Source organism: Takifugu flavidus, chromosome 12 (assembly GCF_003711565.1).
Source record: "Takifugu flavidus isolate HTHZ2018 chromosome 12, ASM371156v2, whole genome shotgun sequence".
NCBI lineage: Eukaryota > Metazoa > Chordata > Actinopteri > Tetraodontiformes > Tetraodontidae > Takifugu > Takifugu flavidus.
The window spans coordinates 799,157-824,063 of NC_079531.1; the positions used below are offsets into that span (position 1 = coordinate 799,157).

The following is a 24,907-nucleotide window of genomic DNA, read 5'->3' on the forward strand; positions in this document are numbered from 1 at the left end:
TCCTTGAACACCATCAATCTTGTCTGGGTTCTGGTGCAACAGCTTATCAGCAGGCAGGAGACCGAAGCTGAGCCGTTTGTCATTTTCCCTCCTTTTTTCCGGATTCCTCCGTGCACGTGTGGGCTGAGGTGCTGCCAGATTATGTGTGTTTCTCTCATCACTGCTTTCAGAATAGATTACTACTCTGGACTGGTGCGTAGGAGATCCAGAGGGATCCTCTAAACCCTTGGCTGCCCTGAGTGGAGGTGCTGCTGTGTGGATAAAGTCATGCAATTGTTGCTGTAAATGAGCATGTGTGTGCACAGCATCCGCCTGCCCATCCTAAAATCCATCCCTGCTCTTCTTTAAAGGGCTGGTGGAATTCCAGACCAATCTGGATTTAATCTGGATTTCAATTTGCAGTCGCAGATGCACAGAACTGTGTCACGAAGGAAGGTAAAGCTCCAGCTGCAGACGCGCGGCAGCCCCGCAGGTGAGGCTGAACCTGAGTCCCAGTTTTGCAACTAAAGTGTAAAATCAAAATCAGCTCAAATGTGTAAGTTGTTTAAAGATCTGGCAATGTTACATTAATGACGTTGGATTTTAAGCCCGTTTTTGTCTGTTAATAATTGTGTGAGTAAGAGAGAGAAAAAGATCCTCTGAACAAGTGTCTCCTAATCTAGACCAATGTTGCTATCTCCATTTCCAGCCCTATTGTCCGCACAGCGCGTCCACGCTCGCACACGCAACGAAGTGTGCTCGTGTCGTTCTGGATGTGCGCGTGCAAACAGACCAAAATCTCCCTTGTTGTTGTTGCAGATGGAAGGTGCTGAGGAACCTAAAGGCGAGTGAAATAAAAATGGAGCGATGTTCTGCGGGAGATGGAGAGGAGGGGGATCAACACTGGGATGGAGAGCGAGAAAAAGGGAGTGAGAGGGGGAGGAGCAGAGGGATGATTCCTCTTAATCCTCGAGACACACGCGCAGACACACTAGCTCAGAGAGGCTGAGGCTGCTGAAGGAGTGCAGAGAGAAAAGATGAAGGGAAGACAAGAGAGCAGCTCTGCTTCTCTTCAGTGCTGCTGACAGAAAACCGAGGAGCGCCGGAGGAGCCGGGGAGCCGCAGGTCTTTGGTCGAGGGTGAAGAAGACAAAGGTGGAGAATGACGCTCCAGCCCGGCGCTGCGTGAGAGAAACCCCGCAAAGAAGAAAGAAAAATTAAAACCAGAAACTGCAAGACAGGGGAAACAAAGAGGGAACAGTGAAGAAGAAGAAATGATGGAGGGGTGGAGAATGTGCAGAGGCGCGGATCCCTGTCTACTCAGGCTCACATGGACCTGAGAGTTACTACGAGATGCTGTCAGAGAGTCGGAACGCGAGCTGCGCGCGTCTGTCTGCACGGTCGAAGTAGATCAGCACCGGTGCGTCGGATCTGGTGCGTGGATGCGCGTGTGAGAAGGCAAGACAGCAGCTGTTTAGGAGGTAAACGGGGTCAGGTGCACCCAGAGGAGGGGAACCGAGGAGAAGGAGGAGAACGCCTCTCCGCACGGCGTCGAATGTCTCAGGTGCACGTTAGGATGAGCGCGCGTGGATGGTGCTGAACAATGAAGAGAGGCAACAGTGCGTCGGCGCAGATCAGGCACAGCTGAGCCTCCTCCAGGTTGCTTTTGATTCCTCCACCTGAGCACTTTTCTACCTCAGTACCACGCAACAAGTGGACTTGAAACCGGTGCCCCGCCGGCCCACAAGCCCCATCTGAGTTCTCGTCCCCGGTGGATGCCTCCAACCTCCAGCCATGGGAGAATGGACCATCCTAGAGCGCCTCCTGGAGGCTGCAGTGCAGCAGCATTCCACTATGATTGGGAGGTGAGTTGGAACTGACGGTGGTCTCTGTAGTAAAGGAAGAACCTGTTCTTGCTTCTACAGCAGGAGCTTTAAATGATAACCAGTGATCTGGAAACAGCTTCCATTTGATGGTTCCTGCTCCAATGTGGCTGTTTGCAGTAAGAGAATAAAGCTTTAGCTTCTTTAATCCCTTTGAGTGACATGATGATTGGGGTGGTGGGGGTCTCAGGCGGCCAGGGGCGGCTCACACCAAAAATATGTCGTCCTCAGCACAGTAAGGTCGCTTCAGCTTTAAGTGTCTCCCTTCTCTCTCTACTCCTTTTCTTTCCATAACATTATGTTTCACAAGTGTGCTCTGTTCCAGCATCAACCCCCCCCCCCCCCTCATCTTTTGCATCCCGTCTTTGTAAAGTATGAAGTCATGCTAAAAGCCACCAGGAACTAGTCACCATGCAAGGTCACGGCAGCGAGCAATTATTGATGAGCGTCTGAGCCACAAAGGCGCATCAGCTCTGTTGATGGCAGGAAACACAACATTAGGGACATTCCTGAGGATGGGATTTTCTTTTTAAAAATGGGCTCATCAAGGCTGCTGGGCTCTGGAGTTTGAACCAATCACCTGCACCCAAGGCCGCTGCTTCATGGTGGAAACGATGTGAGGAAATGTTTGGGCTTTGGTTTCCCTCAACGTCTCCTGTAGACAAAGATGAGTGTGAATTTCCTGGTGCCAGTTATGTAACAGGAGTTTTGCTGTGAGAGCGGTTGGTTGGTTGGTTGGTTGGTTGGTTGGTTGGTTGCTTGGTTGCTTGGTTGCTTGTTGCTTGGTTGCTTGGTTGCTTGGTTGGTTGGTTGCTTGGTTGCTTGGTTGCTTGGTTGGTTGCTTGGTTGGTTGCTTGGTTGCTTGGTCGGTTGCTTGGTTGCTTGGTTGGTTGGTTGCTTGCTTGCTTGGTTGGTTGGTTGGTTGGTTGGTCGGGGTGATTCCTGCTGGTGAGATGATGAATGACTGGTAAGCATTTGCTGCCTTTCATTCATGAGAGGCTGAATCAGCCACCATCATCATCAGCCACGCTCGTCGTCCTGGCTGCAGGCTCCGCGTGGGAGTGAGACATCGAAGGCAGAGGTCAACCAAAGAAACACAAGGAGGAGAGAAGAGGAGTGTTTGCAAAGCGGGGCGGAAAAGGGTGGAATCGCCAGTCAGAGTGCGACATGTGCGAGACGACGAGCAGATGATGGAGAAACGAGGGAAAAAACCGGAGCGTGAGGATGAAGGCAGCGAGCGGCAGTTATTCACAGACAAGCAGACACATGGCTGCCGTCTGCAGGGCGTTGGGAGGAGGCCAAGAGCGCCGTCTGCTCACGAGATGCTGCTGCGTGTCACAGCCCGAGCAGAGCAACCGGGACACCTAGACGCAGGGAGCTTCAGTCCCTCGCTTCCCATTGGTTTCATCTGCAGGCCGAAATATTCATTTGAGTGTCAAAAAAAAGGCAGATAATAAATCAATGTGCAGCTCATCTTTAGCTTAAGCAGCTGCAGTTTCAGTTGCCTTTTTAATTAACACAAGTCAACGCATGTGTCACACACACACACACCCCGTATGAACGAAGCACCTTACAGAATCCACACACATCAACGATACAGTGTCACCCTCCATCCGTCTCTTCTGCAGCTCAGAACCATCTCATCCCAGACGTCACCGCCGACATGAGTTTTTGTAAACACATGCTAATACCTCCTCAACCCTGAAAGCCATTGGTCCCTCCACTGTGCTGTTCTGACTCTGATTGGTCGCCGCGGGTGCCGTCCTGCCCAGAGAAAGGGCTGGACAGGTTGCGGGCCCTGAGGGGATGCCAGCATGTGCTCTCACGAGCCCACCATGACAACAGCCTGCAGGCCCGACTCCATTCGTCATGCATGAGTCACACACATTAGGGAGAATATAACATTTGCTGTTTGTGGAGGATTACACACAGCTCCAGAGATTCCCTTCTATGGTCTGGGATTGTGCGTGTGGATATAAATACCCCGACTGCATGTGTGGACTTTGCTGGGTACAGTCGCATGTGCCTCGGAAGGTTTCAGCCTCTCTGTAAATGTGTGTTTATGCCTTCACCTGCTGCGGCTGTGATTCATTCTTGCCTCTATAGGCGAAGCTGTAGATCAGCTTGGTGGTAAAGCGAGAGGAACCGTGATGAAGCCCTCTCTAACTAGCACATTTTGGCTCCTGCATCCAGCTGCTGCTCGTGAGCCTCTGTTGGTCAGCTCAGGACTATTGGTCCTATTGATCTCCAGTAATGGAACAGGAAGCAGAGCTTGACAGGATGAAACGTCTGCAGACCTGCGATGCAGGTGGACCCAGGCGTAGCGGTGTGAATGTTAAGTGAGTGATTACGGCTGTAAGTCCTTCATTGACTTTTTTGCCAATTAAGATAAACCCACGATCGTGATGAGCAGACCATCTACTTATCTGAAACACCCAGAGGACAAATGAAAAGATAAGGCGACTCTTCAGAGCCGGGACGGAACCGCGTAGGAATCGTACATGACATCGTTTCAGGCATTTTTCAGACCGATGTTTGCTCCTTAGAAAAATGGCATATAGAAATGACATTAGGGCTCTATTTAATTCTGTCCCCGCTCATGGAGAACTTAGCGTTTATACCATAATGGACTTATAGCGATATCCTTCAACATTGCATCCCATATTGTATCTTTATATTGAAATCTAGGCTTCTTGCCTGCTGTGGAGCAGTTCCAGCTGCATCGCTCCTTCAGCCAATCTTTCTAGGAAAACGTACAGAATCCGTCGTCGAGCTTCCCTCAGCACCACAGAGACAAAGCTAAAGCTATTATTTATGAGTGAGCAGCATGTTGCGTGTTCTTTCCTTTAGCAGCTCTGATATCACATGACCTTTAGATCATGATGCTTTTATTTACCACATTCCTGTGGTGACTCACGGCCCCCACTGAGATGGTGGACAAATTTGTTTGCACAGAATCAGGCTGAGAAAATGGATGGTATATGGTAGCATAAAGGCTAAAGCCTGCTGTGATCGCGCCTCAGAGTCCCCTGAGAGATTTTTAAAAAGAAACACTTAGAGACAGAGGGGGACCTCTGACACATTCCTCTGCTGCCCCTCTCGTCTCGGCTTTTACACCATCTCCATCCATATGTAACGGAGAAGACGAAGATCCCAGGGGTGTTATTGGCTTTAATGTCAGCGCCTTTAAGGAACCAGCTATTAAAATGACCTCAGATGGTTCCAGGAAAGTGAGGAGATCCTGGTGGGAGGTGGATGCGTGTAGTTACCGGTGCATCATTAGGACAGAAGCGTCCACCTGCTCCAGATGATGGGAACGCCGTGTGGGTAGCAACAGTGGGCTTGATGTGCTGCGCTTGTCACCAGAGCGGTGAAAATGAGTCCCGGGAGCGGGAGAGAGAATCTCTGAAGCTCCTTTCACAGATTACCATACAACCATCCTCCATGGGGACCTTTGGAGATACAGAGTTGTAGCTGGAGGAGGAAGGAGGAGAATAACTGCATGCGATTACAAGCCTTGTGTTCTCAACGCTACCCCGCTTACACCTCAAGTCCTCGCCGCCGCCGCGTCTGCTGTGCTCATTACTGCTCTCCTGAACCTCACTTTGGACACAGATCATCTCTGACCGAATAATCATCTCAGTTCTGGTTGAAAATGTGCGTTTTCAGCCATAATTGTGTCGATGCCCAGCAGTTATAGGGAGGGGGATGAACGGCTGAAGACTTGGGGTCAGAGTTGAGACTGATTTCACCTTGCACGGCATCAGGAGAAAGTGTCTCTGGCAGGGTGATTGGAAAGGCTTATAGGTTTAGCGTTAGCGTTCATGAGGACAGAGCAGCTCAGCGTCAGCGTGACCCTGAAGGTTTGGGTTTGGGTTAACCAGACACCCCACAAACAGGAGCGATGCTGCCGGAACAGAACCGTCCCGCCCATTATTTATTATTATTTGGTGGTTATCACCCCTCTCACACTCTTCTGCCCCCCTTCACCGCGACACTTATACCTCAAAACTGTGTCTGTTGGTTATTCAATCATACACACATAAATAGCAATATAACACACATCTTGCTTTATGGCCCAGTGCAAAAAATAGGGTTTTTTTCCCACTTTTTGCTGGTTTTGACACCCGTGAATGAGGAATCAGGAGGCGAGATCTTCAGTATGATGTCAGGAAATCAATGTGTGAACATGAAGCGCAGCGTCAGTTTCATCTGCATTAGCATACGATGAAGCGCTGCATCATTTATTCATGTTGCTCCGAGAAGATTTTCATATTTAGTGACACGTACGCAAACAGCCCCAGCACAAGTTTTATTGCCATCTTTCTCTGGCCCCTGGTGGAAAATATGCTTTTTAATTGGGATAGAAAACAGTGACAAAGAGAGGAGGCGCATAAATCCGTGTTCCAGAGAAGAGAGCAGGAAAACAGCTGTGTTGAACTTTTAGGGAGAGTTTGTGTTTAAAACCAGGGAAAGATCCAAGTTGGCGAAGGAACCGTCTCCTCGTGTTCACGGGGACGGGGGCGAGGGTGACGAGGGCGACGAGGGTGAAGAGGGTGACGGGGGCGACGGGGGCGACGAGGGTGACGAGGGTGACGAGGGTCACGAGGGTGACGGGGGTGACGGGGGTCACGAGGGTGACGAGGGTGACGAGGGTGACGAGGGTCACGAGGGTGACGGGGGTGACGGGGGCGACGAAGGCGACGGGGGCGACGAGGGTGACGAGGGTGACGAGGGTCACGAGGGTCACGAGGGTGACGTGGGTGACGAGGGTCACGAGGGTGACGAGGGTCACGAGGGTCACGAGGGTGACGGGGGTGACGGGGGTGACGGGGGCGACGAAGGCGACGGGGGCGACGAGGGTGACGAGGGTGACGAGGTCACGAGGGTCACGAGGGTGACGTGGGTGACGAGGGTCACGAGGTGACGAGGGTCACGAGGGTCACGAGGGTGACGGGGGTGACGGGGGCGACGAGGGCGGCGAGGGCAGCGAGGGTGAAGAGGGTGAAGAGGGTGAAGAGGGTGACGGGGGCGACGGGGGCGACGAGGGTGACGAGGGTGTCGAGGGTCACGAGGGTCACGAGGGTGACGTGGGTGACAAGGGTGATGGGGGCGACGGGGGCGATGAGGGCGACGGGGGCGACGAGGGTGTCGAGGGTGACGAGGGTGACGAGGGTCACGAGGGTGACGGGGGTGACGGGGGTGACGGGGGCGACGGGGGCGACGAGGGTGACGAGGGTGGCGAGGGTGACGAGGGTGACGAGGGTGACGAGGTGACGAGGGTGACGGGGGTGACGGGGGTCACGAGGGTGACGGGGGTGACGGGGGTGACGGGGGCGACGAGGGTGACGAGGTCACGAGGGTGACGAGGGCGACGAGGGCGGCGAGGGTGAAGAGGGTGGCGAGGGTGACGAGGGTGACGAGGGTGGCGAGGGTGGCGAGGGTGGCGAGGGTGACGAGGGTCATGAGGGTCACGAGGGTCACGAGGGTGACGAGGGCGACGAGGATACTTGGTGTGACTGATTATGGGATTTGTAAGATGAAGCAGGTCCCATAAAGCTGCTCCTCCACACTTCCTGTTCCCAGCTTCCATCACTGCATCTTTACACGTCATCAGCCTGTGCACGGTGTGATTGGCTCCACATGAATTAAATATACTGAGTGCACCTAAACACCTTGTTAAAACACACGTCTGAATCGCCGCCCTCTCGCCAGATGGTCGCCCAAATATAAAAACACGCACGTGAGCAGACCTGAGGCGTCATTAGTGTGTTTACTCGCTTCTCCGGGGTCAAAATCTTAAAATGGAAACACCTTTTCTTTTATACAGACACACATGCTGCCAAAGCCGTTTGCATATGAGCAGCCAGACAGAGTGTGACGATACAGTCACACCTCCCCACACACACACACACACACACACACACCACACACACACACACACACACACACACACAGATTCTTCAATTAAGTCGGGAGGTTGAAAGGTGCAATAATGACTCACGTGTTGCTTTCACACCTCTTTTATATCCAATTATGAAGCAACACATAACGGTGCCTCCTTGTCCTGGAGCAGGATGATAACAAGAGTGTTTCTGTTGGATGTTTTCACCAGTAAACACCAGTATGTTCAGACCGGTCGCCTGATGAACCAGTGTTCAGAATTAGACGTAATCATCCATCAGCCTCAATATCTTTAAACTGTCTCTTTATCGATAAGCTGTGTTGTAGCTTCACATTACAGTCATTCCCACTTTTATCTTTATTTTTTCCAAAGGTAAATCCATTTTTAGTTGAGAAACTAAGATCAAATCCAGTGTGCAGATGCAGCGAGCGGCCACAGACGTGGCTGCAGGCTCCTCGCCAGGCTCCCGGAGAATCGCTGCTCTGCTTTGGGGACGTTCCCTCTCCCATATGCTTGTGTCGTGGAGGCTCCCTGCTTGTGCCAGTTCGCTTGATTTAAACCGCTGCTTGGCCCGGGCGGTGGGCAGGAAGTTGGCACGGACACAGCGGGCCTAATTTGGGATTGTCCAAAACCCAGCATTTTAATCCAGATTATAGCCATCATTTCCCCCCCCCCCTCCCTGCTGCTCTTTCTCTTGCTCACGCTTCATCCCTCCATCAAACCTCAACTCAAAACGAAGCCGCCCTCGCTTCCCTTCATCGGTGGACTGTGCATGATCATTCACAGCAGATTTTAGAAAGTCTATTTTTAAGAGCTCCTATTTGTGTCGCGTTTGATCATCTATCTGTTGCCAAGGTAACTGCCACCGTTATCATCCCAGGGAGCGTTGTGTACACTGGAAAGGATATTGCACGTACACGTGCGCGCCTGTGCTTAATCTGATTGGTTGGTTATAAAATAACCATTGTAATAAATATGACTGCATCAGCAGTCTGCCTGCAGAATATTTCAATCTCACATCTTATATGCAGCCACTTTATTGGTGTATGAACAAGACGAAGCAGATCCATAAATGGTGGGTAATAAAGGCTCTATAAGGCTCTATATAAGACTCAGCCCTTAAGGACAATCAATGTGTACGTGGCGCTACCGGAGTCTGATGAATGGAGGCCCAGTAAAGCTGCAATAACCCCCCCAGAGTTGAACAAATACCAAGTGGGATGTAAAATCCGTGGGGGGTCTCCCAGGCAGGAGCGCTGCTCCCTTTGTGCCCCAGGAGGAGACGTGCAGGCCGCACCGACAGAAATCCTCAGTAATTGCTCACGGTCGCCACAGGTTCAACGGGCTTAACGTATCACTCGGGAAGCATTAAAGCGTTTTTAGCGTCCGGTCGGGACATCGGCGCTGCAAAGCCGCATCTGAAACCCTGGGATGATGAGTGTAGCAACGATAGCAAAGATAGCAACGATAGCAAAGATAGCAAAGATAGCAAAGATAGCAAAGATAGCAAGCGGAGGGGGTCATTCATCCACCTTCCAGGTTGGCAAAAATGAGGCATTGTTAGAGAATCGTTTCAATTCCTGCTAAAAAATATGAAACCAAAGAAAAATATGGACTCCCGTCAGTAAATCCTGCACGTTTATCCTCGGGGATTATTTGTTTTTAAGTGCTTTGCCTGTAATACTCAGTGAACATACTTAAGGTGCAGTGATTCATTTGATCCGCACCAGATTCTGGCGCCACCTGCTTGAAGGTCAGATGTTCCCGTAACACCATTATTTCTGTTCGGCATGATACAAATCCATCCCCAGCTCCTCCCGAGGGGGAGGAACTAAAACCCCGACAATGTCAGACACAATCGGCTTTGTGGTGCTGCGCAACAGCTGGACCAGTGCGGTCATGTGCTCTGGAAATGTGCGCGCGTCTGTCTGGGGAGGTGTTTATTCATGCATCCATGTGTGTAACGGTGCATGTTGGGAGGTGGGTGGCCATGCAGGATAAAGGTCTGTCATCAGGGGACACTGTGGCCCCCTCGTGCCGTCTGTCGCTGGCCCGAAGCACCGGAACATCCCTTCTGCGTGTGTGTGAGCGTGTGTGTGAGCGTGTGCGCGCGCCTGTTAGACGCAGCTTCGTGCCAAGTGACTTGCTGTGAACCAGGAGCTATTGATAAACCTTGGCAACGGAACACAGCGCGGGGGGGAGGGAGGGAGGGAGGGAGGGAGGGAGGACGGCGAGCTCCGCGCCCGCCTCTGAAGCCGTGGGATTATTTTCGTCAGTTCTGCTGAGTCGTATTTGGGTTACCACCTGGTACCTCCGGGTCACACCGGAGAGAGCAGAGAGCCCGGACGGGAGTCTGACGCTGACAGGAATGGGCGGTTTATTGATCGTGTCCCGGCACATCTGTGGGCGTCCGCTGACACGCCTCCGCCTGCACATCTGGCTGGGGCCACGAGGCCCCGTGTCAGAGCAGGAATTAGAATGACCCTTCCCTTTCTTTTCACCTCCTCAGAACATCTACCTGCTCTCCTGACGCGCTTCTTTAGCTTTGCTAGAAAAGTTTCTCCTTTCAGTGAATCACCTCGAGGCTTTTGTGCGAACGAACGAGCGCGAACACATCTGGGAGGCTCCCGACAACAAATCCGCTTCCCTCCAGCAGCACAAACTTGATGTTCTTAAGTTGACTTAGCTTCTAGTCGACACACTTCTCATCTGCCTTGGTTTTCTGCCCCTCGCCTGTTGCCGTGGTAACTAGCAGAGGGGGAGCTGAGGCTGAAAGGAGGGAGGGAGGGAGGAGAGATGTGAGAGGAGAAAGAGGGTAGTTGTGGTTAGGTTTGTGGGTAAAGGAACCGTGGCTGCCGTTCTTTATCCTCCCTTTGCTTCTCTTCCTTCTTTTCCCACCAAATTCTTGATTTCTCAGCTCTTTCCGCCTCCGGTGCTGCCGGAGTTCCGCCTCCATGTTGAACGGCCTCGCTATGGAACAACAGTTCCCTCACCCTTAAGACTCACAACTCAGCTCAGATCCAAAGCAATGACGAGAGGATGGCGTTGAACACGAAGGCAAATATCTCATCATTTCAGGACGACTGCGCTCGATGACGCTTCAGTTGGGACGTGCACACTGCTCCGAATGTGCGCTTGCATACGCACAGTTGCTACTGGAGTCCCCTCTGCAGATGCAAAAATACGATCCTGTGCATGTTTAATTCATGGAAATGATCTGCAGCGCCGGTTTGGATGAGAGACACCCCTCGGTGTTACATGTCTAATGTCAGAGAGAGAGATTAAGCAGGTTGGGACAAAGAATTAGCAGGTAGAGGAGGCGCCGTGTTGGGCTTTTCCTTTTTATGGTTGGCATCATGCTTCTAATCATCTAATAATAATAAGATTTTAATAAGATTTCAATAATCATCATTGCTCCCTGTATGGCGACAAAGCGCTACATGCTAACACGTAGACAAGCTTTGAGTGTAGCCCAGCGTGCAGATATACAGGATTCACCATCTGTGACGCACCTGTGGACATGGCTGCCATTATTAACATTCAAACCAGATTTAGGAAACTGCATCTCTAACACCGTTAACTCGGCTTATTACATGTAGTAACAATACTTATATACATAAAGAGACATTCTGAAGAAAACAAGACGCACAATATGGGCCTTTTCTTCCCTGGTGGGTGTATGTGGGTGTTGGCATCCAAAAAAGGGCGAGAGGAGGAGCACCTGATCACATCTGGAAAGAGAGAAAAGAAGGCTAAAGTCAGGTGGGGGGGTTGGTGTGTTGTACAATAATCTAAAGCTATTTGGACATTAAAAAAAGACCTTAATGCAAGAATCCTCCCATGGCAGATTACTGCAGTGGGTTTGCGTGTGGAAACTATTATATAATTCATTCTCTATGATGAGCCCCCCCCCCCCCATTGCTGCCCCCCCCCCCCCCCCCATACTGGCAGGTTTCACTTTTAATTTAAACGGACGTCCAAGACGCCCTTTTTTTTGGGTGACTTTATAATCTTTTTATCCCTGTCTGGAACTAATTCATCCTCAACAGCAATTTGTCACTTCCCCCGTCAGTGTAACAGTCTCGTGCACTCGTGCGCTCGTGCGCTCGCGGCCTGAAGTTGGCTGGATGGGTGTGAGCGTGCGCGTGCATGTGGGCTGAATTTCTGTGCCCAAATTTACAGCACTGCTTTCTCTTCTTTGCTCCCTAAGCTCTTTAATAGAGTCACTGCGAGGTCAAAAGCATTTTTATTCATTTCCCCTCCCCCTTCCCTCCCCAGTGGCCAGCGGACCACAGGTGGGAGTATTTTATTTTTTATTCTGGTGGTCATCACAGATGAGACGTGCATGTGAGCCGCACGCGTCAGACTCCGGGAGGGATTAACTGCTGCCCTTCGACTCCACATCTGTGCCACACGAGGCCGGTAAAGCCCCTGTGTGATTGGTAGATTACCCCTCCCACAGCCAAATTCCATCTAATGATTATCCGGCGATGCTGGGGGTGCGGTGCCAGGGGCCTTCCTCCGGAGCCTTCCTCCGGAGCCTTCCTCCGGAGCCTTCCTCCGGAGCCCCTGCCCTGTTAACATGGCCGAGAGATAAAGAACTTTGAGGCTGCTCCGGTGCTGCTGGAGGTGAGAGGTGGGTTTTAACCTACAAATCCCAAATTATCTGGTCGAGTTTCATGTCCAGAAGGAAGAAAATGCTGAAACGTGACAATTCCTACTAAACGGGAGGATTGTTTGCTTTAGTCACATCCCGATCTACAGGCCTGCGGGGATTATGGGATGGTTTCCTTTGCTCCTGCATTCCACCGCTGATGAAGCAGGAAAGTTCTGAATAATGTGGATGTTTGTTTTAAAAAGCAAGTCTTGAATATTAGTTAATAAAAGCAGCTTTATTTCCAGCCTCGGGCGGCCACGTCGCCTGTGCAGCGAGCAGAAATCTCATTTTAGAGTCAAATTAAATGCGTTCTCATATTCTTTTATGACAAGTAATGCACGATAATATGCGCAAGGCTGGCAATGCTCCTGCTTTTATTTACTAAATGAAGACAAATCGCCTGAGTGGCTTAAATGTGGCGGTGTGTGTTTATACAGAAAATATCCAGGCTCAAGTTAAATTAGAATGTCTAATTGTTTCTGCGTATCAACAGGAATTAATCACGCCTCCTGCAACGACCCACGGCCCGTGATGAGGTCAGGTTTTAGGGGGCGGTTGTAACGAGGTGTTATTCTGCACTCAAGCACCACACAGTGATTTAAGAGATTTTAATCAGTTTAAAGGTGACAATTAGCAGGAGTCAATCCTGAACCAGGAGTTGGCGAGAGCTCCTTCACATGTGCGACGCTGACCTCGTGAGGCGGCGACCGATTGTTGGAGCAACAGTGATGATCAGGCGTGTTTGTGGTCTTTGTTTAGAAGATCAACAACACTGTGGGAAGGGCCCACTTGGCTTGGATCTGAAATTTTAATGAGGGATGAATAAAGTAAGAAAGGAACAAAGAGAGAGACGTCAGCCAGAACGGAACCGAGGAAGGTGTGTGTGTAACAGTCTGAAACCCACACACGCGGAAAATGTGCACATCTGCCGACTCATCGTTTTGAAGTTGTTTACGGATCCACGCTGAGCAGCGGAATAGGACTAATTTCAGGAGTTTTCTTTGTCTCAACACACCCACATAAAAATAGCACCAACTTGACAAACAAGGTTCACTGAAGGCCCTTGAAACTCTGTCTGTGTGTGTGTGTGTGTGTGTGTGTGTGTGTGTGTGTGTGTGTGTGTGTGTGTGTGTGTGTGAGAGAACTAAAGAAAGGAAATGCAAAGTGGTTAAATCACATGAAATATGTAACGTAATAAAAAGCTGAGCTGAGATAAACACAGGTTGATGCTGGAACAGCGCTAACGCTAGTTAGCAACAGCGCCACTCGTTTCCCTTCACCTCCACCGACAGTCCTAGTTCCCGTGTGATGTGGTTGGCATGGTAACTGGGCTCGATCATATACCAAAATAATGTCCTACCTGCAAACACAGACACTCTTCCGAAGCTCGACTCCATCCTCACTCTGAATGATGAACGTGATTGGAATTACGGCTCGTTAACAGGAAAAACAGGGACGCTGACAGTGACATCATCGCTCTTCATCACCGCTCCCTCATCATCAGTGATGAAACCGTAGCTACCCCTCCACCCAGACCTCATGCAGGATTCCCTGAACCCTTTTCTATAAACCTTTCCTGATCTTCCGAACTTTGAATTCCAAACATCCGTTTATTTATCTCTGTCTCCCCGACAGGATCCTGCTGACAGTGGTGGTGATCTTCCGGATCCTGATCGTGGCCATCGTCGGGGAAACGGTGTACGAGGACGAGCAGACCATGTTCATCTGTAACACCCTGCAGCCGGGCTGCAACCAGGCCTGCTACGACAAAGCGTTCCCCATCTCCCACATCCGCTACTGGGTCTTCCAGATCATCCTGGTGTGCACCCCCAGTCTCTGCTTCATCACTTACTCAGTCCACCAGTCAGCCAAGCAGAAGGACCGTCGGTACTCCTTCCTCTATCCCATCATGGAGAGGGACTACGGGGGGAGGGACGGCACGCGGAAGCTCCGCAACATCAATGGGATTCTAGTTCAACACGGCGGCGATGGTGGAGGAGGGAAGGAAGAACCAGACTGTCTGGAGGTGAAGGAGATCCCCAACGCCCCGCGGGGCCTCACTCATGGCAAGAGCTCCAAGGTCCGGCGCCAAGAAGGGATCTCCCGCTTCTACGTCATTCAAGTGGTTTTCCGGAACGCTCTGGAGATCGGATTCCTGGCAGGCCAATACTTCCTCTACGGCTTCAGCGTGCCTGGGATTTTCGAATGTGACCGCTACCCGTGTCTGAAGGAGGTGGAGTGCTACGTGTCCCGGCCCACCGAGAAAACCGTGTTCCTGGTGTTCATGTTCGCGGTGAGCGGCATCTGCGTGGTGCTCAACCTGGCGGAGCTCAACCATCTGGGGTGGCGCAAGATAAAGGCCGCCATCAGGGGGGTCCAGGCCCGCAGGAAGTCCATCTGCGAAATCCGGAAGAAGGACATGGCTCATCTCTCCCAGCCCCCCAACCTGGGACGCACGCAGTCTAGTGAGTCGGCCTACGTGTGAGGAGGAGGAGGAGGAGGAGGGGAGGAGGGGTTCATTATGAGTTTAATTAATGAAGATGGTGGGGAGGTCAGTGAGTCCGTCCCTCGGAATGTAAGTCACAAACTTCTGACTCTAAATGAAAGAGGAAGAGAAAAAAAGAACATTAAAAGGAAGAGAGGACAAACTGTTCTCCACAGAAACAACAGATTCTGGCCTCATGGGGGGTATTCCCACTGCCACTTTATACTTTTGTCTTTTTTTAATAATTACCCCTCCCCTGCTCTTCTCTCCATCCTTTTAAGAGAGGAATTAAATCTCCAAGGATCTGGTGAAGGAAGAAGGGGATGAGAAGAAGAGGGGAACAGGCGAGAGGCTGTTTTTATATTCTTTAGGGGAGATGACGGTGGTGGGGGATGCGTGCCATGGTGCTTTTCTTCTGGACCGTATCAGCCTCAAGAAACTGGTCTGGGAACGTGGACGGGAAGGAGGAGAGGAAGGATGATTAAAAGATGAAGAGGAGAACTCTCGTGGCTTCAGTGGACTCTGGAGAAGGAAGAGGAGAGGAGAGAGAGACTGAGGTGTCTGGAACGCACCCACAGGAGAGAAGAAGGCATCTTCCTTCGTGCTGGAAACTAGAGGTTAACTAAAGCTGGGGGGGAGAGGGGGGAGAGGAAGGGAGGGGGAGGAGAGAGGGAGGAAAGGAGGGGAGGGAGGAGAGAAGGAGGAGAGGAAGAGGAGGGAGAGAGGGAGGGAGGGAGAGAAAGGGGAGAGAGAGAAAGGGGGGAGAGAGGAGGGAGAGAAGGGGGGAGGGGGGGAGCTGCCTCCGTTCTTCTATGAGCCAAAACCAAATGAAAAATGCAAACGGATGATGTTTATGTTTCCTCTCTTGGAAAACTCTAATGTGAACTGAACCGGCGCGACGACAGGCCCCCCATCTCCCCCCTCTCCCCCCTCTCCGTCTCCCCCCTCTCCGTCTCCGCCATCTCCGTCTCCCCATCTCCGTCTCCCCCCTCTCCAGCTCCCCCTCTCCCCTCTCCGTCTCCCCCCTCTCCAGCTCCCCCTCTCCGTCTCCCCCCTCTCTGTCTCCCCCCTCTCCGTTTCCCCCATCTCCAGCTCCCCCTCTCCGTCTCTCCCCCCCCCGTCTCCCCCCTCTCCGTCTCCCACCTCTCCGTCTCCCCCCTCTCCGTCTCCCCCCTCCGGCCCCCCCCATCCGCCCCCCTTCCGGCTCCGCTCCACAGTTGGCAGCTCTATGGATCAGCTTGGAACGCCAGTCATCCCCCTCCAGCTCTGCCTAAACTCTGGAGAGAAATGAATGAACCAACGTCTGTTTGTCCCAGAGGACGAACCAAACTTCTGTCCTCGTCTTTCCAGTGCTGAGGCAGCGGGGGGGGGGGGGGGGGGGCTTTATTACACATTTTATAAAACACATCACCATAACTTGTTGTTTTTCTTTTGAGAAAGCGATGGTGCCATCCTTAACATATTAACTTATTGTTGAAGACTTGCATAGATTATATGATAAGAATATTATTTATCCACTTAGAATATATCCAGATAGATTTATTGATCTTGGCAGGCGCGTAGGTCGGGGTGTCATGTTGCAATTTCCATTATTTTTTCTAACGTGCCGACTGTCCTCCTTCTTTTCTCCCTGGTTTAAATCATTCCTCGTTTCTAGAACTGGTGTCACGGGTGGGTGGGAAGCGTCGGGCCTGTGAGCTGGTGGCGTAAGAAGCCCTGAAAGTGAGCAGCTGCCGGTCACTCCGCAGAGGAAAACTCGGCTTCCTTCCAGAGCAGCTGCTCAGTTTCAGCCGGCCGTTTCCAACAGGCATGTTTACATGATGTTTCTGGAATGATCAAGCTGTGTAACTGACCCGTAGTAGCTGTGTAGGGACCGTCTCGTTGTTCCCCCCCTGTCCTGAGACAGTGTTGGGCTCTTGGTTTGGGTTCTGTTTGCTTTCTTTCTTCCTGACTGGATTTCAACGTGCATGCCTTGTGAGAGAAAAGAACAGTGGGAGAAAAAGATGGCGAAGAGTGTTGCACCTTCATGGCTGCAGACGAGTGGGAGGGTGGCCGACTGGAGGAGCGACAGGCCCTGGTGTCACACACGCTGGCATTGACACGCGCCTCGTTCAGCCCGGCGTGAGCCCGCAGAACCAGTGACACGCTTTAAACCAGAGTTCTGAAACCAGCCGGGGAGACACAAGCACATCTGTATCCGCTCACACTCGTCACCGCTCACCTTCACAGGGACCTAAATGCTGTCTGATGGGGTGGATGTACCCGCCTTATGTAGCTGAGCACTGCCACGGGATGGTTCCACCGTCCAACGCCCCCCCGCACGCCTGCATATATGGTCAACGTGTTAATAAGCTAGCTACAGTACATGTGGGTCCCTCTTGGATTGGGGAAAAAAAGGGAACAAAGCAAATCAATAGCACATATTTATATAGTCTAACCTGCCTTATTTGTAAAATAATCAGGAGTTTGCTGCTTTTTATTAGTCATATTCGCACAAAAGTTCTTCTAAAATTCATTTTTAGCTTCCAAAAAGTTTAACCATCCTTATTTTTTAAGCAAGTGGATACAGTTTCTACTGCATCCGGTTGGAAAGGACGGCCGTTTCAGGACATATCAACACTAAAGTCATTTATTTATTTATTTATTTATTTATTTATTTATTTATTTGCATCGCTCCTGTGAAAACAGCTCGCCGATAGCATGTATTAGCCTCTAGCTGGAGTTCCGAGCATTCCGTGGAAATTCCGGGTTTCTCCGTTTGCTCATCCTAATCCCTGTCACCTTTCCAGGTGATTATCCCCAGATTTAGCCTCCTCCAGGGATCTTTGTGGCGCTCACGGGGATCCTTCCGTACGTTTGCGTGGCGTGCTAGCGTGCCTAATAATAGCGGTTGACTCATTGCTTCCCTCCGTCAAAGAGACCTTGTGCGTCTATAGGAGAGGCTTACGCTGGCCTGGAGCTTAGAGGCCAAGCCAATGTCCTGGACTATATGTGGCTCCTGCTGGGCAGGCGCTGCGTAGTCCAGCGTTGGTTAATCTCCACAGAGCACAGGTGAGTGCTGGTGGGGGGGCTATTTTAGTTCACCTGGGCAGAAACAAGCAAACCGGAGTTTCACATTTTGTCCGTGTGAGTCTGGTTTCAGTCCGGATAGATCACATGTAAACACGCCGCTGTTCTTTACGTTTATCTGGCGTGTCAGTGACTCCTCACTGGGGCCCCTGGCTCCTCCTCACTGGGGCCCCCGGCTCCTGCTAAATGGGGCTCCCGGCTCCTCCACACTGGGGCCCCCGGCTCCTCCACACTGGGGCTCCCGGTTCCTCCTCACTGGGGCCCCCGGCTCCTCCACACTGGGGCCCGCGGTTCCTCCACACTGGGGCCCCCGGCTCCTCCACACTGGGGCCCCCGGCTCCTCCACACTGGGGCCCCCCGGCTCCGCCTCACTAGGGCCCCGGCTCCGCCTCACTAGGGCCCCGGCTCCTCCAACAGTCCACCACTCCCACCAGTCTCTACTTTTCTCTTTGTCAATGTGAATTGAATTATGCAACCATTTTCTTTTCTTTTTTTTATTTGCGTGTCTTTTAAACGTGTGGGTTGATTTTCTTGTCTGTTGCTCTTTCTGTGCAGTGACATATCAAAAAAAAGAAAATGTTTTTCTATGTAAAGAAACAAGATGCTGTTTTTCCCCGCTGTGTAAATCAAGGGTAGAATGTTTAAATATAAGAAAAGAAAAGATATATTTCCTCCCTTGCCAAAGGTGATATGCAAAATGTTTCTTTTGAAAAGAGGTTTTTTAAGTGCATGCGTAATGGCAAGAATAAGCATGTTTCTATGTTTCCTTCCGCAGAATCTTTCAATGCTTTTTTAAAGTCAAAAATATGGAGCAAAACTATTCCAATATGTCTGGATACCAAGTGTGTGTGTTATATCCACGTGTACAGATGGAGCCCGGCAGACGTAGTGGTCTTAAAACCCTTTTTCTCGATGTCACCTCCCGTAAGATTTTGCAAGGCTTCTTCTAAAAAAGTGCAAATATTAATCTGAACACCTTTATAATCTCTTATTCTACCCTGTAAAACACAGGGTGCACGTGAACATGCGTATTAGACACCAAACGCGACAACATTCCAGGCTTTAGCCCGCAGCACAAGGCGTCATGACAACGACAGCCTCTTAATTAATCCTCGTTGGGGTGCGGTATAATCACAGCAGACTCAGGAAAGAAATCAATGCTGATCGTTAACGCCAATATTTTCTACTGAACTGCATCAAACAAACGCTCTCATGGGAATCATCTTTCAGATGTTCGGCACACTCATTGATCATCCACTTTAAATCCTAATTATTATCCTAATGCCGGTGCTACTCAGGTCGGGACTCAGGTCAAACGCGTTCCCTCGTCTTCGGTCGCGTCGTGTAGAAGGTCGGAATCGGAGCTCCTGACTGTTACTAACCAACGGGTGTTGGAGCCCCAGAGCAGGCGACAGACAGACCTTCGATTCACTTCTGTAGCCGGGCCCCAGGGCCCCCGGGCCCCGGGATGCTGGCAGAGCACCAAGGGCTCCTGATAACAAACTGAAAAGCCATAGGTGTAAAAAAAAAAGACATTTATAATGTAACTTGGTGCACTTCTTTGCGTGCAGGACTCAAGGTTAAACGCCTTTATATTTAGTAAATTAGGTGACTCTTTTGCACTCCACTATTTAAAATTAGCCATCTAATCAAAAGCTTTGTACTGCGTTTAGATAAAGGAAGGGACCGTTTTAAAGCTCCAGATGTTCTGCTCCTTTTTAATCTATCTTACAACGATGTGCCCCATCCCTGCCCGACTGTCCTGCAGGCTGGACTCAGAGAACTGGACCTGAACCGTTCACTAATCTGCCACGGTAACACAATTCCACCCACTTTCCCCGCGTGGGTCACACTGGCAGGGTGGAATGTAAACCTCTGCAGCCCCAGCAGGGTGCAGGTGTTGGATTATGATCTGAGAGATCTTCAGTTTCTGATACCCACCTAGTTATACTCACCTTTATTAGTCTTTAACTCTGCAGGGAAAAGGAGAATTGGGAGTTTGAACCAGGCAAAAATGAGAGGTCACTGCAGTTCTTCCCATTTTCCCAGCCCCCTTTGTCAGCACCTCCTGGTCCGACACCTCGACGTTTGTCCGTTTAACTTTGTGAAAATCTTGCTGTGAAACTTGAACCGTCAGGAACAACGTGGAGCTTAGCCAATATTTGGCGTCCCGCCGCGATCCGTGGGATCAGAAAGGGAAGAGCCACTCTCACACCTTGTCTTTTCAAGCATTGCTGGTTCTTCGACACCTGTGTGACGACCCAAAAGCACGGACTGGAAGGAGAAACGTGTGTCTCACTTTGTAAGCTTCATCTACAGATCCGATTTCCACTTGCAGATTTTATGGGGTGCCTCGAGGCCCTTTGCTGAAGGTTCACTCTATATTTCTGACTGTACTGTATGTAAAGTATGAATAAAACCTTGAATGTTTCATCAAGCCTGAAGTGGCCTTGTGCCTGCGTATTTATGACCCAATTCCACGCCTCCCCGGCGCCACCAGCCTCTGCCCAGCACGCGGGGGTCATGTGACCCAGCAACAAAGGCTAATGTAAATAAAAGTTCATATATATTTACTGTAGCAGCCTGGATAATAGCGCGCCGACAGCTGCACGCAGCACAGATGGCGGAGCAGCATTTCTGCTCCATAGGTGACGCTGAACCCTTTCAGCAGGAATAAATCCTTTAAATCACGAGATGGAGATGGAGGCCGTGCACAGGCGGGGAGTAGAACCCTCTCACGTGCACAGAAACAAGCACAATGCATGTAAGCCTACCTGTGTGTGCTGCTGTGTGCATGTGGCTGTGTGCATGTGAGCGTGTCCAACCCCCGCCCACCTTCCTCCGCGAGGTCACATGGTCGTTGGGCTGGACTGGGATTGAAAGCTTGTTGCCACGGCGATAAGCCAGCCGGTAATATCTCTAAGCACAGCCAGGATTAATCTGCCGACAGATGGCTGGCTGCTCGGCATCACTTCCTCGTGCACACGCGTACGTGCGCGCACACAGGGTGGTAGCCTGAACATCCTCCTCATCGCGCCAGCATCCCTCACTCTGAATCTCCTCTGAACACCATTAACTCGCTGCCTTATGCCAACCCCATAATACTCCCCATCCTCTCCGCGACCATCTTCGGCACCACTTTTCTTTACTGGCATATCAATTACCACCACCACGGTCATCAGCGTCCCAGGGATCGATACCCGGGGCTGCGGCGTGCCTCTGCATACAGCCCCCTCATTTATCACCTCGGCCTTGTGATAATAGACCCACTTCATGGTTCAGGGGTCTGCACCTCGGCCCCGGAACAAAGCGGGTCTTCATCATCCTGTTGACAACAGGGCGGCACCTCACGTGGAAGTGAACTTCTGTAAAGCCGGGCCGGCCCAAGGCCAGGCCGGGCCAGGCCAGGCCGGGCCAGGCCAGGCCGGGCCAGGCCGGGCCAGGCCGGGCCAGGCCGGGCCAGGCCAGGCCGGGCCAGGCAGGGGGTCTCTTCTGAACCACTGAATCATGTTAATTATGGCCACATTTCTAGCTACTAATGCTTTATTTTCTACCAAAGACATGAAATTTGTCACACATTTAATGCTATATAAAGCAGGGACACAAACGACAGTACAGAAACACACACGTATACACGCGTTTGAACAGCACCACTCTCGTCCGTGACTGAGGACGAGTCTGTGAACAGCCAGAATGAAGGTGACATTTTCCACTGAGCCGCTCGAGTCCCAGTTCATCGTCTCATTTTCCAGTGGGCCTTAAATCAAAGCTCAACTCCTTGATTTCTTTCATCTCCTTATGGGCTGGTCCAAATGAATCCCCCATTGCTGTGCGTATATGAAACGTAATATGGACCGAAGGAACTCCCAGCTACTTGTAGCACTTTAGCTCAAACAACCAGAGACGAGAGCTGTATTTTATCTCTATCTTGGACATTTATTGCTTCATCACACAGCAAACAGCTGTATTTGTTTCCAATTGTGTGGGCAGCCTTAGCAACTTGTCAGGGCAGAATTTATAATCAACACACACGCAAGCTAGCTGAGAGCAGCAGAACCATAATAGGCAGGAAAAGCCGAACATCTCCACCAAATCTTATCACCACTTGAGTGATTGCAGACTGTGGCGTCTCAGCTCTGGAACATCTTGTAGCATCAAAACTTGTGAGCAAATAATTGAGTCTCGTTGTTGGAGCGCTGCACACAGAACTAGCCATGGTCATTCATAGCCAAGGTTCCAGCGAATACGTTTCCAGCGGCAACGGGCATGAGTCATGCTGGGAAGCGGTGCCTTCATGGAGAGTCGGTATTTTTAGCCTTCAGTCGTAACTCTTCTGATGTTAATCAATGTCGTTAATGTTCTTAAGACACTTACACGGTTTTAACAAAACACTCATTAGTGTCGTGATGATGTGGGTGGGATAAAATATTGTCTTTTAAGTGACCTTGAAAAGAATTAACAGAGGCAGACTAATAACAAACCAGCACATGTTGCACCAGCGTGCACGAGTCTGGACTTCAGGAAGCATTTTTGTCTCTTACTTTTACACAGATTAACATATTTTTCTAATTTATATATATATTATGTGTGATCCCATATGGGCTAAATGAGGCTGACATTTGTCCTAAGAAGGATTTTTTGCCTGTGACTGTTGATGTATGAGACGAGTGGACACAAAGGGACCAGAGAAAGACAGAGGAAGAATAAACATGCATGGCCCAGGGCAAGATTTAGTAAGGAGGGGAGAGTTAGGGAGCCCGGCCGAGGGAAAAGCCCGGAGGAGAATTTAAGGAATGAAGGAACGCCGAAGCAGACTGTTGATATTAAATATTGTTTTAAATCTATAAACGTAAAAGAGAGAATTACACTGCTGAAATGAAGACAGTGGGTTTCCATGGAAGGTTGGGATGGGCAAAAGGGAACGGCGGAGTGGAAGAGGGGAGCCGGAGTAAGAGAACATGGTAACATTCTGGCTGTTCTGCCTGGCTGCATCTGCTCTGTCTTCAGGGAGAGCAGCTGAGGAGGAAGAGGGTGAAAAAGCGAGGGAGGAAGGGGGAGGTGGGGGTGCTTTGGGTCTGAAGAAGGAGCCAAAATGGAAAGTGAAATCATTTCGGGAGGGAGACGTGAAGAGGTGGAGGGTGAGAAAGGGGTGAAAAAATGCTTCATTTAGGAAGACGAAGCGGCTGTCGAGCTGTTAAAGCAAAAGTGGCCTTCTGAGGGTTCAAATGGAGAGCAGAGGAAGACAAATGGACACCGGCTCAGGGGAAGGAAGCAGCACGCTGGCGGTGGAAGGAAATATAGAGGCAAGTTTAAAAAGAGTCCAGTAAGAGCAGAGATTCAGGAGACACCACGACTGGATAGCGAGCCTATGAAGGGACAAAGTAAGAAGGACAGTAAGTCATGAGAAGACGAGGACGATGAAAAAAAATAAGGAGAGGAGAGGAAATCGTGTCAGAGTGATCGTGAGATGGCGAGGCAGTAGCTCTGGGCAGGGGGAGAGGAAGTGATGCGTTCCCTAACAGGAAGGAGCAGATCTCGGCAGCACGTGCCAATCAAACACCAGTCCTCCGCGGCGCCCTCCTTGACCGTCATTCCGAACCAACAAGGGGGATGCACACGCAGCGCACTAATTACGGGGATCCACCCTACAGCTACACACACACACACACACACACACACAGAGACTCACACAGGTCAGCTGGTGACATGATACAGTGTCGGGGCAATGTCTGGTGGGCTCCTCAACCTGTCACCTCGTGCTCACGCCATCCAAGCGCACATACAGTAGCGCCAGCGTGCGGCGACGTCACACTTGAGAGGAAATCTCAGCTCTGACACGTATCTCAGAACACGTCCAGGCAGTAGCAGGTCCTCTAAGATCGGATAAGAAGCGATTTTAAAGCTTTTTACCGCCAATCTTTGGAAATCTTGTGTGATATAGACGTTTATAGACTGTGGTCAGAGTGTGATTTAATCATTTATGGGCCTTTATGGGGACACCTCAGTTCTGATGACCCAGCTCAAGGCTCTGCCCTGGACTTTATGGCTTCATGACGGATGAGAGAATCGCCCAGGAACCATTCGGAACCGCCCAGGAACCATTCAGAACCGCCCAGGAACCTATCAAGAACCCGCCCTTTTTACAGTTTTGTGCAGTTCAGCAGCTTTTAGACGCTTTCACTGCCTAGAAATTCTGAGCTGTTTTATGTTTGCGTTGAGACTCAGAGCTGATCCTGTAATGGGAGCCAAAGTCCTGCGCACGAGAGCGTGACAGGGATCCAACATGCGTCTGGCGCGTGCTTGATTTCAGTTGTTGAAACACAGCAAAGGATTCCCAATAAACTCAGCGGCTATTTGATGCTAGCAGCAGCAGCAGGGCTGATGTGGAGCAGCACATCCTGTTCCCCAGGAACATCAGCGTAAACAGAGCAGGGGGCCGGGACGTCGGAGGCTCTTACGGTACCGGCAGCTCTCACGAGGAAGCGCTGTGACTGAATATGTCACGTGTTCCTTCAGACACTTTTTATGTTTGGTTTTTTTTCAATCTTACATTTGCTTCCTGATAAATGCGGCGCAGCGCGATAATTATATTGCAAATAAAAGGAGAAAGTTTGATGAAGTGCTCTTCTTTGACCTTCGTGTTATTACAGAGGCTCCAAACGGCAGGTTTTAGTGCACCAACACAGCATATTGGACCTGACACGACCTTTAAAGCAGCATCTGTGAACGTCCCCAGCTCTGATTCTACAGTGTTCAAGTCACGAATGTGAAGACGGAATCAAATTCAGTCTGACATTAGTTTTAATTACAGTACCTTTAACTGATAAAGGGATCTACAAGTTAACGTACATTTAAAATCTGCTTTAATACAGAAGATCTCTCGGCTATTTAATGCAGAGCTTATTTTAATTTCAGCGCTGATGGAGAAAG

At 50.6% G+C, this 24,907-nt stretch overlaps 1 protein-coding gene and 1 long non-coding RNA gene across 2 annotated transcripts; both read left to right on the forward strand.

Moving 5' to 3' along the window:
* The first annotated feature begins 779 nt into the window (after positions 1 to 779).
* Positions 780 to 15,571, forward strand: LOC130534571 (gap junction delta-2 protein). Its single transcript, XM_057048832.1, has 2 exons — positions 780 to 1,843; positions 14,059 to 15,571. Exons 1-2 carry the CDS (start codon positions 1,773 to 1,775, stop codon positions 14,906 to 14,908), a joined length of 921 nt encoding a protein of 306 aa, XP_056904812.1. The 5' UTR covers positions 780 to 1,772; the 3' UTR covers positions 14,909 to 15,571.
* Positions 15,572 to 16,056: 485 nt separating this feature from the next.
* Positions 16,057 to 20,421, forward strand: LOC130535210 (uncharacterized). The gene is made up of 2 exons (XR_008953061.1): positions 16,057 to 17,407; positions 17,478 to 20,421. It is a non-coding gene; the product is annotated as an uncharacterized LOC130535210 (long non-coding RNA).
* The last annotated feature ends 4,486 nt before the right edge of the window (positions 20,422 to 24,907 follow it).